Here is a 16491-nt window from a genome sequence, read left to right as displayed (position 1 = left end):
TCAGGAAACAAAGGCACAATTGAACTTGCTAATAACCCATGAGTAAAAGAGAGACTGTATTCTAGGGGGGAAAAAAGATGACAGAGTAATTCATCATCGGAAGGATATTCCCTTTTTTACTAAGAGACATAGCAACACATCAAATTGCACTGAAAAGATGACATATTATAGAATTGTGCACCTAAAGCCTATGTAATTTTCTTAACCAATGTCACACCAATAAGTTCAATAAAACATTTTCTTAACAGAAAGCATAGAAGGGAAGAGGGAGGGGAGAGCTAATAAACTAGTAAATAAAATTCTGGTCATAAAAAAGACAAACTCAGAAAATTGTGAAAATGTTAATTTGGTCTTTATTTTTCTAGGACATGTAGAATGTTTTCATAAATCAGTTTTACAAGTGCTACTTTTTGTAACATCATAAGAAACACATTTTTCATAAAATCCTCATTACTGCAAATTCACTTGCAAATAAATGTAAGTAGAGGGTAGAACAATATGTTTCCACATATTGACCAGTGCAACACTGACAGTTTCAATTAAAGTATCTGGGAAGCCTGAAAATGATTTAGTAGAACAAGCAAATTTACTTCCATTTGTCAAAAAAAAGAAAAATAATTTTAATTTGCAAATTATATATTTTACATGCAAGAACTTTAATGCCTATGTCCACCTGAAATAAATGACAATAACGATTTTGAAAATAATATGCCAAGAAACAAAAATATAAGAAAAAAAGTATGCCTTTGAAAATTGCTGAATAAAACCAAATGTTAGTTTCTCACTTTATGGTGAAGATTGGCACTGTTTATTCAATATTTATATAAGTCAGTTTCTGTGCATAAAAATCCCAATAAGATTTAATGGTTTGGGTCAGTCCATTTTTCTTTAACTAAAGAACTCCTAACTTCTAGATTTAAAAATTGCACTCTTGCATTTGTGTTTTAGTATGAAACACGAATATACTTCTTTATATCAGTGGCAACTGGTTAATAGGCATGATAAGATACTCTTTAAAAAGTTGTGTAAATATTGTCATTTTAAAAAATCCTGTACACAATCACAATACTGCCAGAATCTATGTAGTGCACCCACGTGTGCCTCTTTTCTTTCCATTTCAACCCTTTATCACAAAAATTTATTCAAAGGAGTTCAGTAAGACACACCATGTGGATAATTTGGGGTTTTAAAACCCATGGCTCTGGGCAACGATTACAGTTAACAACGCATCCATCCACGAAGAGACTTGTATTCCTTAAATTTTCAGACTCAATTCACCAGGAAAAAACATTCTGGGGCAAAGACTTTTTTGCACACTGACAATACTTATCAGATATCAGCTAGGCCACAAGTGAAGGGAAGTGACTTCTCCCAAAGGTACAGGGTAGCAGCTGAGTTTGAGATGGCACATCTCATACATTCTGCTCGGAAAACGTGAAGGCATTTACAGAGAACTAAATTATGCACTGAAAGATGTGGAGGGTTTGTCTCTGCACTCTCATCAACAGTGGTATCGGTCCCTAGTACTTAAAAAGCAAACAGCATTTTCGTAAACGCAACTGAAAATGAAGGCTCTACCTAGAAGAATGCACACAGCAGGATCAAAGTACTCAGAGCGGATCGGCAACTGTTTCGTGGCATTAAAAGCATGAGCATTTTTGGCGTGTTGTATGGTTTACCATTTCACGTCAAGTGACCCCAATGAAGTGAGCCATTTGAGTGGTAAACAGTAAAAGCACCCTGGTCCTTCAGGGCAGAAAGTGTCTAGTTCAATGTTCTACACATAGTAGGCGCTTAAAGCAGGCTAGTACCTGACCTTCTTATTCAAGAGACCTGCTGATTATATGTAACACTTACTGAGTGTTCCCAAGAAAAGGTTAAGAACATGACTTAAATATCTAATAAAGTTGCATGGACATGACTTAAAATAGTTCATAGGGTTGTTGTACTTCCCTAAAGGAAACTTGTAAACATCTGGTGAATATCTAATTAATGGCAGAACATTTAAATTGGCCAAAAGAAAAAAATGCCCAGAAAACATTTGGCCCTTCAGCACCCAAAGCTCCCAAAATATGTGAAAACATTTCTGCTAGAAGGATTTCAGAAATCTGAAAAATATCATACCTGAGTGACTTAAATAGGTTCTCTCTTAAATTTTAAATAAGTGCAAGAAGTTTCTACACTCAGGAATTGCATAAGTTATCTTTCCTCAAAGTAAAACATTGAATGATATAGAGGTAGCACAACTTACTAAATTAACCTTAAAAAAGGGGGAAAGCAAGGTTATTTTCAATAGGCTTAATATAATAGCACTGTTACAAATATTTAAAATCTTCCAATCCAGGCTTTCTTCTACCTGGTTTTATTCCTGCCCCGTTTTCTACTATAAGGATATTGATTAATCCAGGCACCCTTTGGCCCTGTGGCATCAATTGCCACATCAATGAGAGAATCTGGAGTCATCCACCTCAGGAAAGTGAGGAAGAGAAAGTTGAATACGGCCAACAAAGCAAAAATGCAGCCTGTTACTGGGCCACAGTGAGACATGAGTCTTTCCAGTCGTTTGTCCATTGGTAACACAGTTTCTCCTGCCACACGATTGTACACCTGGTGGAAGAGAGGCCGAGAATGAGCACTGTGATCTAAAATAAACGATGACCAGGAATGTTTTTATAGATATAAATAGAAGTCGCTTACATTTCGCTGCTGTTGTTATAGAAATGATGTGGTTAATGAAACTCATTAATGTATTGCCTTTTAATTCAACATTCATGGAGGGCTTATTCTGGAAAAAACACCAGGCTAGATGCTGTGATATAAAGACAAATATGCCACAACTCCTGTCTCCCAGGGCATCACCATCAATTTTAATCCAACTATGAGAATTCTGAAGTCCCGAGAGTTTGAAACTCCTCTTCAGGACACCTCTGTGGAGGCCATATTTAATTCAGCAGTGACTCCCTGAAGTGGGGCTGGCCTTCTAAGATTCCTTGGCTTGGCTGAGAAGCCCTTTCCACTATCTGGTAGACACCAACCACAATCAGAGAGTGACAATCTAGTGTGCTTCTTTCTGGGTACAGAGTGGCTCTTCTTTCAACAGCTACATGAGGCCTGCTGCTGAGCACAGATGGTGAGAATATACAGAAACATTTCATGGATTCCAAATAAAAGAAGGGGAAAAGAGATGGGGGGAAACCTTAGTAGATGGTATAGGTCAGGGGTGGGGAACCTTTTTTCTGTCAAGAGCCATTTAGATATTTATAACATCATTCGCTTAATATAACTCACTTAATATAAATTTATGTTGCTATGAAAAAAGCGCCTAGATTTACTGAATTTCTAGTCCCACCTGGAGTTGCCTTGGCAGAGCCAAACCAAATGATTTCTCAGGCTGTATACGGGCCCGTGGGCCAGATTTCTGCCCCCCTCCCTTGGTATAAACACTGGCAAAGCAAACAAAGTTTATTGCTGAGAACTGATAGTAGGTGACTTGCTTTTTAAATCATTAAGCACTAAACTTGGCAATATTTTTAAAAAACACACAAAGATCTTTAAACATATTTATTTGAACACATCAAATGGGCCAGCGTTAATTTTAATCATATTTGAGCATTAGTTGTGCTCCTTCTCATGTATCAGTGAGATCTGTAACGAATCTCCTTTTGAGCGCAAGAAAGTTATGATGTGCAGTACAAGTTCTGTAGGCCAATGGCCCTTGAAAGATACAGAATGTTTCATCTAGCTCTTCTACCCCAAGGATATTTAGAATACCTTTGAATCAGAATTTTGTTGCAAATTATACTGAGAATGGTGAATCACAATTGTTCAATTTTCTAAAGAGCAGTTAAACTAAGGAGGAGGAGTTGAAAGGGAACAAAATGTCCTGTGTGGGACAGGTGGAATTAAAAGGGCAACTACAAACTGACCAGTGTGTCCACCTTTATTTCTAGGTCAATTAATTTATGATCTTAAGCTACAAAGTAATTTACTACTATGAAGAGAATAATAGGTTAATCCATTATAGAGAAGGACTTTGTTTTCTGAATTAATACTATAAATCATCAGAGTATAAAACAGAGAAAATACAAGTGTTTCACTATTACTTTAAGCAAAACTAAAAGAAAATGTGGTGAAAAATAATACTAACTAGCTTCTTTAATATATGCTGACATATTGTCACCAGAGATCTTTGCCCCGAACTTAATATCTACAGTAGCTCAGACTTCCGAGGTTTACATGATGTGATCAAGAAAGTGAAGTCACAACTTACGAAGCCATGGTTACCAAGCAGAGTAGAGTATCATTGAAAAAAACAACTGTCTAACCAACTATCCCTGTCAACCATTCCCAAATTCCACCTGTGCTCTTAAAGGGCCATATTAGAATCAAGGGAGTGGCTGGGATGGGAGTAGGCAGGGGGGCAGGAAGATGGAATGAACAGATCCTGAAAAAGCTTCCTAGGTGATTCTGACATGTATTCCTGGCAGGTAATCAGTGCTACACTCCAACCTCCAAAGGAAAAAGGCAGTTATTTCATACTAGAGGCCCGATACACGAAAATTCGTGCAAGAGTAGGCCTTCCTTCCCCAGACTGCTGACACTGGCTTCCCTCCGGCACCCGGGATCCAGGCTTCCCTCCTCTGGCCACCAGCAGGCACCCGGGAACCAGGCTGGCTTCCCCCAGGCCACTGGCAGGCACCCGGGACCCAGGCTGGCTTTCCTCTGGCCCCAGCTTCATCAGGGAGGACGTCTGGAATGATATCCAGAAGACGTCCAGTCTAATTAGCATATTACCCTTTTATTATTATAGATGGGTAGAGATATTGAAAAGCTCCTCGAAGGTGAGTGTGTCTCAGAGACATTTCAGTCAAAACTGTTAACTCAGCCCAGCTGGCGTGGCTCAGTGGTTGAGTGTCGACCCATGAACCAGGAGGTCAAGATTGATTCCAGGTCGGGGCACATGCCCAGGTTTCCGGCTGGATCCCCAATAGAGGGTGTACAGGAGGCAGCCAATTGATGATTCTCTCTCACTATTGATGTTTCTATCTCCCTCTCCTCTCCGAAATCAATAAAAATATGTATTTTTTAAAAACTATTAACTCAAATATCTCACACTTCAATGGGAAATGTATATGACAATTTTTAGAGAGAAAAGAGTTTTCCTGCACTTATATTCAAATATGAGTTCATCTTATGTACAGGAATTTATAAATTAAACCAGATAAGAGAGGCTTACAGTAAAGAGCTATTCTACCCACTCGGAGGCTCCATCTTGCTCTCTATTCTGGCTAGCAACTAGCTGCTTCACTGAGTACAATGAGAGCATAAAGCACTCGTCTAAACTACTATCTCCTCCATGCTCCCAACTGACGGAGCTCCTGGTTCACAATTTCTCTATACTAACAAGCAGAGTGTTTCCCCCAGTGTGTTACCTGGTAGTAAGAGGCATGAAGCAGACGAAGTAATGAGAGTAAACAAAGGACAAAACCCAGTGGAATAAATGAAGCCCCTAACTTGAAACAAGGAAGCATTTTCCACAGTCACACTCTCCCACCTGAGGGTATTAATCTATATCAGTGGTCGGCAAACTGCGGCTCGCGAGCCACATGCGGCTCTTCGCCCCGTGGCATGGGCCTTGAAGTTTCAATTGCACTGTATGTGCGCACCCGCATGTGGTATTTTGTGGAAGAGCCACACTCAAGGGGCCAGTTTGCCGACCACTGATCTATATCATGTACCTATCCTGGAAATTCTCTATTACTGCTTTTTTCTGTGTGATCATACTCCTGACATGTGTCATGTGCATTTTGAATTCCAACTTATTATGTTCTCAATCAGCCCAAAGCTGAAAAAAATCCTTTTCCTGTAGAAAATTACAGTAGTTAGCAAAAGCAACACAAGTGTTTTAGGAAATAGCCTGAATTAAATATTTGCAAGTTATAGAGTTGCTGCAACCAGACTAAGTAAAACCATATATTTAGAATACTTTAGTATTCTAAACAGCCTCAGAAAACGTCTTATAGATTTTAATATTACTTCTGCCTCTAATGGCTGTGACTTCCAGACAATTACATGTAGATGGCATTACTGCTACTTTCAGATGTCAAATGCAATAATTTGACGAGAAACGTAAATATACCAAAAGTACACAGTTCACTTCTTTTCATTTGGGAGAGACTTCATAAACGTAAGCAATAGAACAGAAATGGTAAACCTGTACAAGACAAAGCCAGCGTGTACATGAAACCTCAGGAATTCAGACACAATCTTCAAATACCCTTTTCTGGGCAGGTGACATACTTTTTCCGTTCGCTCCGCCACATTCCTCCAGGTGTAGAAAGTCTTTACTATGTTATGGATTTTTTCTGGAGCTGGCAATACTCCGGACTTCAGTTGGGAAATAGCTTTTTCCAATCCTTCACACAAGGATTTTACAGAAGGCTCACATAAAATAATGAGATTTTCTGGAAGTACTTCGGGAATTCCACCAACCCTGGTACTTACAACCTTAAAAAGAAAAAGAAAAAAGAAAAAAAAAAAAACATGGTCCAGCATAATTCACATCTCAGGAAAATGAGCAAAACCAACCTAAAAAATTACTACAGAATGTGTCTGATTAGTTTTCAGAAAACATGCACAGAAACCCCGATAATGTAAGCCCTCAAAGCTTTTTACCTGTAAACCACAACTGGCTGCTTCCACAATGGCCATGCAGAATGCTTCAGTAAGGGAAGTATTAAGAAAAATATGTCCTTGAACTAAGACATTTCTAACATCCTTGTGTTCTAAGGCTCCCAAGAGACGCACTCTGATTTTTGAAATGAGAGAAGAAAGAGGACAGTGAAAATCATGCTATGGACGAAAGGGATATAATTTATAAGCCAAGCGTGCTATGCATATTGTACTCAGATTTTACTGGTCCTAATGCTTTCCACCAGAAAAAAATTAATATTGCCAAACTCTGATCTAAAAGAAAGTCTTATTAAGTGGGCTGGTTAAAACACAAACAGCTAACATAGTTCTCACTTTCATCACACATCAAAGTTCATCGTTTCCAAAGTGAGTTTGCATTTAATGGAAATATTAATACACTTTAATGAGTAAATGTTAGTGTCATTTCTAACCAGGGGAACATCCCCTTTAAACTGATGTTTCACAGGCACACCCCTCACATGGCATCCAAGTTACTGAGGAAGATGTTCACATCTGTATGTGCAGAGGAACTGACATGATTTGGGCCATGCTATTAATTTTTTAAAATATTTCTCTCTTAAATCTCTTTGTGCCTTCCAGAATGCCTCCAATCACTGCCCCATAAAGTCAAGTAACATTGGGCTAACAAAAAAATAAATAAAATTGTGAATTCTTTAACTAGGGTTTCCCATTTTATATATTTTAAAAAATAGGCCTTGTACTACATTTTACATCAAATACATGTAGGATAAAGCAGCCCACTTAATTCAGGCATGTAGCCAAAACCCAATTTAGGTCACTGATATTTTCTCACCCAAGACAATATGGAAGCCATCATCAATACCTGTCATGTAGCTGGTATCTTTCCCGTACTTCTTCCAAAATTATTCTCTTTGGTCCCTCTCCTCCAATTATGAAATTTAAATCTTGATATTTCTGACAGAGTTCAGGTATTATACCACTAAGCAAATCAGTACCTGGAAATAGAAAATAAAGTTAAATGTTGGAGATATTAATATTTAAACTTTTTTAAAAAATCATCAGAACTACTGCAAATCCACTCACTTTGAAAAGTATTAGCTATGCCCTCCTTATGTAGAGAAATGAATTTCTTAAACCTTTCCTGGGAGGGTAGAATCATTCACAAACTGCCAGAAGTCCCCCAAGAGTTGCAATTCTTAAAGATACACACACTGGCATCCATTGTTACCTTCCATACATCAAATATGTGTACTATTCTGTTTTCATTTCAGTATAATGTTCTTTAAGTTATTCACTTGTGTTTATACATTGTTCATGCATAGAAAAGGTATTTGAGGTAGCTAACGTTTGAGTTCAAGTTTTCTACAGAGCAGGACAGCTGACTGGAGATCTAGATCTTGTGCCAGCCTTTTAACAAGCAAGGTCTTTGATGATGGGAAAGTTTCGTGATACAGAATATTAAGAGGCCTATGTACGTCAAGTCCAAGGTCTCTTTCCTCTATGAAGTTCTACTACCTATGATTCCACTTCCTGACACAGGAAAGGGATAAGCAATAAAAGTATAACTGCTGTCTTCACTTTGTGCAGAATGCAATTTATACAGAGGATTCTGCAGTGAATACTATGGTATTAGCAAAATTTAAAAGAACAGTCCATCCAAACCCTCTATAGCCCACTTCCCCAAAGGAGGGTAAGTGAAGGTGGCAGGACCCATCAGCCAGGCCATTACATTCCAGAGAACAGAAGTGTGCATCTCTGTTCTTTTTTTTTCTAGTGAAACATTTTTCTTATAATATGTAAAAACAACCTCAGGTAATGTGAAGCAATAAAATAAATCATGCCCTACTAGTCTGAAAGTGGCTATCTAAAGTGATAGCAATGTTGACACTACCTAAAAGGTTAACTCATTAACAATTACAAATTGTACACAAAGTAAAAATGCAAAACCCAGGTAGCTTATTAATTTAAGAAATGCATACATGCACACACATACACACAAGAATCGCACTATCAATCTTCCCAAATATAAGCAGATCGATTATAAAAAAAGATGGTGGGAGATATAAAGGGTGTCCCCTCCAAAAATGTATATACACTTTAACAGCTGATATATCGCTCAATTTTGAAAATGAAATATATTTTAATAAACACTACCCTTATAATTATTCAAAGTGTGTGTATACACTTTTTGAGACACCCTATGTATAGGTCATTTTTATTAATTCAAAATAAGATTTAAGTAAACTCTGCTAGTATTTTCAAAATGATTGCACTAGCAAACATAAATTCACATGTGGGTTTTCTGAATTATGAAGGCTTCTCATTAAAATCTTAGCTATCTTTGTTTCAAGTCTATTACCAAATCTATCAATTGGATTTCTAGATGAACAAGAAAGTGGCTTAATGACTTTTAACATTTAGCCTCCTATAATTCTTTCATTTTCTTTCTTTCTTTCTCCACTCTCCCTTCTAATACAAATATTAAGAACCCATTCTTAAAGTAAAAACAAACACATATAGAGTAATAATTCTATTTACTGGTAATAGCTAACATTTACTGAGTGCTATGTCAGGCAATATACTTTAAATATACTATGTCATTTATTCCTGACAACTGCCTTATAAGAAATGGAACTGATTAATATTGTCAATTATCTATAATATTATTTTGAGAAAAAAATACCCCACAATAAAAAATGTTCTGGTGCCTATAAGAAGAGTCTAACACAGTGGAACATACAAAAGGACTTTCAATCTCCAGTTACCCAAAATGGACAAGGAAAATTCCTGATTCGAACTGTTTCAAAGATCAATCTAACAATATTTTAAAGAACCTTCTGAATCTATACTTAAGATAATGGTGGTTGGGCCAGGGTAGAGGAAACAGACCTTAACTCAGGAAGAGCTGAACTCATGTTTGTCATCTGTTACTTACTGTGTAACCTGAGCGAATTACTTACCCTCTCTGAGACTGTCTGTTACATGCACATAACAGATACCCTACAGCTGCTGGGAGGGTCAAGTGAAGCAGTGTACCATGCACAGGCTTTATCAACTGCAGAACATAAACATAAGCTGTCATTACCACTGTCACCAGAACTGGGCTGTGCCTGCACATTCGCAGCACTACTGTGAATCCTCACTGAGCAAAAAGGGACTCGAGAAAAGAGGGAAGAAGCCAGTCAGGAAACCTGGGTGATAAGAACTTTGATTTCTCCTGTTCCTTACTTAATACATTCCAGTGGACCTTTGATATCTGGTCCAAATGAACACTTAAGGAAATTAATTTGTTAATCATTAATGGACCATTAATAGAACTGCTCACTTCGAGGCTACAGAATGTTAATTTTTGCATGATGTCTGGCATATGCAAAGGGCTCGATAAGTGTTTGTTAAGTTATCGAATTGAGAACAGTAAAGGCTATAACCTCACCCTGTTGGTAGTTATCTCAGCTGGTTAAAATACCATAACTAGTGAAGAACATGTAACAAGTTTAATCATTGTATAGTTAATTTTGCTCTGATCCTCAACCATGCATGCATCATACTTCCTTAGCTAGCTATCCCACAAAGATATACTATTGGATTAAAAAACATTGTAAACACATTTTCTAAGTTACAACAAACACATCAGCAATATCCTGAGGGATTCAGGATCCAGAATGCTGGTCAATTACATCTTCTTGGTTAGAGGATGACAGCATCTCATTGCTTTTAACCCAGAAAACGCAGTTCAGTAAGTTTTCTCACCAACCTCTGCTTAAGAGCCTGACCAACCACAGTTCTCTATTACAACGGCCCTAGTACACTTGTACACTTCTGATCCCACCACTAACCTTAACACTTACCAAGAATCAGTGGTGTTGTCCCCAGATCTGTTTGATGCCAGTTGCACTTGTTACTATGTTAGGTAATTTAATTAAAAGCACCAAAACTGACAAAATGAGTTTCTGAGACTAAGCTCAACAGTTTGAAGAATAAAGTCACAGGAAAAAGCTCTTGTCCTATTAGGGGGTATCCTAAACCACTATATAAAATCAAAAGCAAATGAACATCGGGAAGCACGTTACTTCATATGCCTTTAGGTTCTCACCTCATTTAAAAGAAACCAAACTGGCAACTGTAAATGATGCTTTTTGAACATAACTGTGCAGGAAAAATGATGCAGCTAAAATCAGTGGACCTGTACTCTTAAGCCTGAAGGCCTACATCGAATTATTGGTATTTCAGTGCACATTAATAATATTTGGAGTTGAACTCAAATATTTAAGGGGAGATTATATATTATCTTTTTAATGATTCCGTACTTTAATTTTGATTACTAGATAGGTTTTCAAAAAGCATCCAGAAAACCATTTATGTTTGGATTAACCAAACTGTTTCAGACAGTAAATGAGGCTCTACAAATTCTATTGCAGGGACATGAAGTGCTGCAGAGGCACTAAAAAAGTCCTTCTTGATAACAGCGAACACTCATCAAGTACAAACCAGGCTAAGTACTTCATAGGAACCATCAATGAATTCTCACATGATTCCCACTGTTACCCAAATTACACAAATGAAAACACTGAGACTCAGAGATGTTTTGTAGCTTGTCCTCAATCACACAGTGGGACAGCACCAGTCCTTTCCTTCATCACTTACCTGACAATATGTCACTAACGTCTTATCTATGCTTAAATGAAATACAAAACAGTAATGGCAGAACAAGCTCAATGATTTCGAATATATATGCATAAAAAAGACAGGAAAGCTATAAATTAAAATTTTCACTATAGTCATCCCTGAATAGTACAGTAACAAGTTGATTTTAGTTTTCACTTTTGTGCTTTTCTGTTTCCAAAATATCTGCAAAGACAAGACATTACTTTTGCAATTAGAAACTGGTGGTGGAACCGGCCCTGTACTTCTTACTGCATGCCCAGGGCTATTTTAACTTTTAAAAAGACCTGATCCAGGTACAGCCAGTGTGGCTCAGTGGTTGAGCGTCAACCTATGATCCAAGAGGTCATGGTTCGATTCCTGGTCAGGGTACATGCCTGAGCTGTGGGCTCAATCCTTAGTAGGGTGCATGCAGGAGGTAGCCGTTCAATGATTCTTTCTCATCATTGATGTTTCTACCTCTCTCTCCCTCTCCCTTCCTCTCGCTGAAATCAATAAAAACATATTTTAAGAAATAAAATTATTAAAGACCTGATCCTGATCTGTTAAACAGCATCATGTTGGTTTTATTTTTAAGTAACTATTAAAATACCAAAGGTGGAGGGGGGGAGCAGCATTCACCACTGTTCCAAAATTTTCTTTTTGAATGTATAAAACAATATTCAACCTTTCTTTGCTATATTTAATGCAGTAGTCACCCTATATAATAAAAGGCTAATATGCAAATAGACCGAACAGCAGAACCACTGGTCGCTATGACATGCATTGACCACCAGGGGGCAGACGCTCAATGCAGGAGCTGCCCCCTGGTGGTCAGTGCACTTTCACAGGGGGAGCGCTGCTCAGCCAGAAGCTGGGCTCACAGCTGGTGAGCACAGCAGCGGTGGCGGGAGCCTCTCCAGAGGCAAGAGGGTGCAGGGTGCAGGGCGCAGGCGAGGCTGAGGCGCCCCCCCACCAGTGCACAAATTTCATGCACTTGGCCTCTAGTAAAACCATAAAACAAAATAAAAAGCCAAACAATCATTATAAACAAGTATCCAACAGCTTTCTATAAGAAAAAAAAAGTCTGTGCAGTGCAACTGCAGCTATTATTTCATTTCATTACCTTTTCTGTAAACAAGTCTGCTGACAATAACAATAGTTATGCTATCATGCCTTCTAAATGGGTCTGGAGTGAAGTCAGTAGGATCTACAGCGTTAGGAATGACGGACACTATTTCAGGATTCAGTGCTGCTCTTAGCACAGTGTTCTCCTTACTAGTGTAAGAGACACAAATTATGTGGTTTGTGTCACAAAGAGAGACAGTTAGAAGCTTGTTTGTAAGCACCGAGCTGACATCAGCAAATCCAAAAAGGGAATGGTCCGTGAAGACTGTACGGAGCCCCATTGTCTTGGCGTGGAAGAGGGCGTCATGGGCCATGGCAGAAAAGGAACTATGTGAGTGGATTATGGTGACTCTCTCTCGAACAAATATGTACCTGAGCAAAGGCAGACTGTGAAAGAGGGTTGTGGCTGTAGATTGGTTGTACATAACTTTCAGAGGCAAGTAATAGACTTTGAGGCCTTTAGTGAGGTAACGGATGCCTTTTCGATTTCCGTAAGCATGGGTGACAATTATGACTTTGTGTCCTCTTTCAATCAGGCACTGAGAGAGCTGGTAAATGTGGCTTTCCACGCCTCCCATATTCGGGTAGAAAAAGTCCGACACCATGCATATGTTATGAGTAGGAGTTCTACATGTGAAAAGACGTCCAGGGCTAACAGGGTGGAACGCCGCTGAGGGACCATGGCGGCGCCCACCTCCTCCTCGATAGGCCATGCTGAGACAGTTTAGGCATTAGTCCTTTACAGCAACCCCGTTAAGATGTCATTGAATACCTGAAAAAGAGAGGAAAACAGGATCTCAGCTCAGAACTACATTCTACATCCCAAATCCAGATATAAATATGGCTTTAATATTAATGTAAATTTGTTAGCTTTTCCCCTAGAAAGAAAACAAAGCATATCATGAATTTACTCATTTGGCATTTACCTGCTTAGCATTTGCTTTGTGCCATACAACTAAACAACATACTGCAATGTCTTTCTATCAATTTTGCTTTAAAAAGACTGCTATACATAGTTTCAAAAAAATCAGTTTATTACACCATCGTATATAATAATTTGCCATGCTAACAAACCAGTTCATTCCAATAATTACATATTAGGGCTCTTTACAGAAATAGGGTGCCAACCCCACTCGAGAACTTAGCCACTGATTCAATGGATCTCATAAAGTTCTGCTAGTTTTACCTTTGTGTGGTTCCCACTAAAATATACCTGGAGCTGGAGCTGTCTTTTTGAGAGCAGTTTTTTCAAGTGCCACGGGCAGCACATGCTGCAGACATCCACTTTTCTCCTCCTGTACTCAAGGATGGTGATAATCAAACTACTCGCTTCATGTCAAACTTTCTTTCAGTTACACGGGCCTTTCTGCCATGAGTGTCCGTCCCTTCAGTTTGGAGTCTGAAGATAAAGACTGAACTAGAGCCCGACTGACGTGGCTCAGTGGTTGAGCAACAACCTATGAACCAGGAAGTCATGGTTCGATTCCCGGTCAGGGCACATGCCTGGGTTGCGTGCTCGATCCCCAGTGTAGGATGTGCAAGAGGCAGCCAATCAATGATTCTCTCATCATGGAGGTTTCTCTCTCTCTCTCCCTCTCTCTCTCTCCCCCCCCCCTCCCTCCCTCCTCTCTGAAATCGACAAAAATATATTTTAAAAAAGACTACAGATTGGCTGAATCTGGGACCATTTTCTACATCTAAAGAAGGAAATGTTTATCTCAGGAGAATCCTAGATTCCTATCAGTGCAAAATACCCACTCAAATACTCAGTACTATTGCAGATTTTTAGAGTTTTAAAGCCAGAGTATTGGAAACCTACTGAAACTCTCCCTCAGCTTCACAAATGAGATTTCCATCCCCTCAGAAACTCAACTATATAATGGGAAGCAATCCTAACCATTTAACTTTCCAATATCACCTGAAAGCTCATAAAATGCAAATTAAGTGCAGGTGTAAAGTCTTATCTATTCTCTCCAACAAATTAATCTATGTTTTAAATATAAGGTGTCCCAAAAATGTATACACACACTTTGAATAATTGTAAAGGCACTGTTTATTAAAATACATTTCATTTTCAAAATTGAGCTATCAGCTCTTAAAATGTGTATACATTTTGGGGGACACTTTGTATAGTCTCAGAAATACTCTTGTGCTCGTTAACCGGAATTTACTAATTATGATTCAATATTATCAAATACTGAGATTCTTCAAGTTTGTACTTTTAAGTGGCTTCACCAACATTTTAATTGTGGTTTGTCACCTAAATCCGAATTTCAAGTTCTAGTCAATTTAAAAAGATTAATGATAACGAAAACAGTGAGTAATGAACCAAAAGGTATCAGTTTTTCATCAACCTGCGATGTTCGGTGGGGAGTCTGCCTACTTCCACCCGGTTCCACCTAACAGCTTTAGGGTGTAAAAGCTCAACAACCGGTACATTCACAAAATCTTAGATTTTTAAAGCTAAGGAGAGGCTAGGCGATCTAGTGAAAACCTCTTACTCTACAAATGAAAAGCCAGACAAGTTGAGCGATTTGTCCAGGGTCTCCATCTCTAGCCACTTAAGTGGCAAAGGCGAGCTAGCCATAAAGTCTCTACCCTGGCCGAGGAGTCTCTGGCCAGTCATTAGCAGCAGAGGTTCCCCAAGAGCCTTAGGGAGACCCAGCGGGGTTTGGGGGTCAAGAGGACGGGGCTTCCACCCACCCCCAGGTACTGCCCCGGCTTTATTCACTGAGAGGACACTGGGGAGCGCCAGTGCCAAGGAAGGGAAGACCCGGTTCCACTAAGTCTGCCCCAGCGAGTCCTCAGCCACGCTGGAGTACAGAGACCCTCGACCCGGACTTCTGATCCACAAGCCGGGCCGGCCCCGCCCCTCCACGGCCGGCCCAGCTCCCACGGGGGGCAGTCCTGTCCCACCCGGAAGCGGCGGAGAGAGCCGGCAAGGGGAGGTCAGACGCGCACTTACCGGCGAGTCCTATGGCCGCCAGTGTCCGGACCTCCCGCGGCAGCATCTGGAGTCCCACCCCTCAGCTCCCAAACACCAATCCAGGGCGTCCGCGCCCGAGCACCGCGCCCCGAAGCAGCCAATAACAAAGAGGCGCTGGAATCACGCGCAGGATCGGCGCTCAGACCCCACTCCTCGGCTAGGGCTGTAACTTCAGCGCGCATGCGCATGTCTCCACAAAGTTACGGAAGAATTGTTGTCTCCGTATTGAAAGCAGTAATCGTCGGTGTAACCTTTCATATGAATCCCTAATGTCGCGAATCTATGAAAATCGGCCGTGGTGTCTTGTTACGCAAGCAGTCCTCCGGGCCGGCCGCACGGTACAGAGCCAGAATCCCCAGCGTGCCTCGCAGCGACCGGTTAGCGCTGCTGGGAGTTGTAGTCCGGTGGCCTTTGAAGACGAGTCCGAACTTAGAAAACTAACTCCCAGAATGCACCGCAGTTCTAAAGCTGAATCTTGCGCACGATGGAGTGGTCAGGTGGGTTCGAACCTTGGTTGCCTAGTTACAGCGTTTCTTTTCCCGAAGCCTGTTCTCTCTGGCTTTAGATTGGAAAGATTGGGGTGGGAAGGCTATAGAAAGGCGGGGTCATGGTGTCATTCTGTTTCTGACTTATCTGCCACAGCAGAACCATTCTGGTTCTTACCATTCTGGTGGGGTTTCCTGATGTAGCAAATGAAAATATACAAATAAGTCAAATCAGATTTTTAAAATATTCGAATTTCAGATAAATATTTTTATATAAGTATGTCCCAGATGTTGGGGACTTTATTAAAAAAATTATATGTCGTTTATCTGAAATTCAAATTTAACTGGGCATTTTGTGTTTTATCTTGCAACTTGTATACTCTGGAGAAAAAAAAATCTGAGCTGAAATATCAACTCCCACTCAAACTGGTTCAACTGGCTATAGTGGTGCTTGGCCAAGAAGCTAATGAATCAGTGGGTGTGGTCTGATCCACCTTTCACTGTCCCTACTTGAAGTTCCCCAGCCCTGCCCTGCATACTTTTGAGAATGAATGCCTTCCTTGAAACCATCACTAA

At 39.8% G+C, this 16491-nt stretch overlaps 1 protein-coding gene across 2 annotated transcripts; it reads right to left on the bottom strand.

Annotated features, from left to right (window-relative positions):
• Positions 1–335: 335 nt before the first annotated feature.
• On the bottom strand, positions 336–15518 carry PIGA (phosphatidylinositol glycan anchor biosynthesis class A). 2 transcript variants are annotated; one of them, XM_014455722.2, is made up of 7 exons: positions 15410–15453; positions 13658–13843; positions 12443–13216; positions 7538–7670; positions 6676–6808; positions 6301–6507; positions 336–2607 (listed from the first exon to the last, which is right to left on the bottom strand). In XM_014455722.2, the coding sequence occupies exons 3-7, from the start codon at positions 13155–13157 to the stop codon at positions 2353–2355; spliced, it is 1443 nt and encodes a 480-aa protein (XP_014311208.1). In that variant the 5' UTR covers positions 13158–13216; positions 13658–13843; positions 15410–15453; the 3' UTR covers positions 336–2352. The 2 variants fall into 2 exon arrangements, with proteins under 2 accessions (XP_014311208.1, XP_006088646.1); XM_006088584.3 differs by lacking the exon at positions 13658–13843 and having other exon boundaries at positions 15410–15518.
• Between the last annotated feature and the right edge of the window lie 973 nt (positions 15519–16491).

Source organism: Myotis lucifugus, unplaced genomic scaffold, assembly GCF_000147115.1.
Source record: "Myotis lucifugus unplaced genomic scaffold, Myoluc2.0 scaffold_49, whole genome shotgun sequence".
NCBI classification, from domain to species: domain Eukaryota; kingdom Metazoa; phylum Chordata; class Mammalia; order Chiroptera; family Vespertilionidae; genus Myotis; species Myotis lucifugus.
Note: the sequence above shows the minus strand (reverse complement) of the source record. Positions and strands in the feature narration are given on the sequence as shown.

Bases quoted from the DNA above. Each gene is read 5' to 3' on its own strand.
- PIGA (XM_006088584.3), bottom strand. From the start codon at position 13,157: ATGGCCTATCGAGGAGGAGGTGGGCGCCGCCATGGTCCCTCAGCGGCG. The intron at 7,671-12,442 runs GTAATGAAATGA...TTCTATTTCCAG, and splicing joins CAGACTTGTTTACAGAAAAG to GTACTGATTTGCTTAGTGGT. The intron at 6,809-7,537 runs GTATTGATGATG...TTCAAAAATCAG, and splicing joins AGATACCAGCTACATGACAG to AGTGCGTCTCTTGGGAGCCT.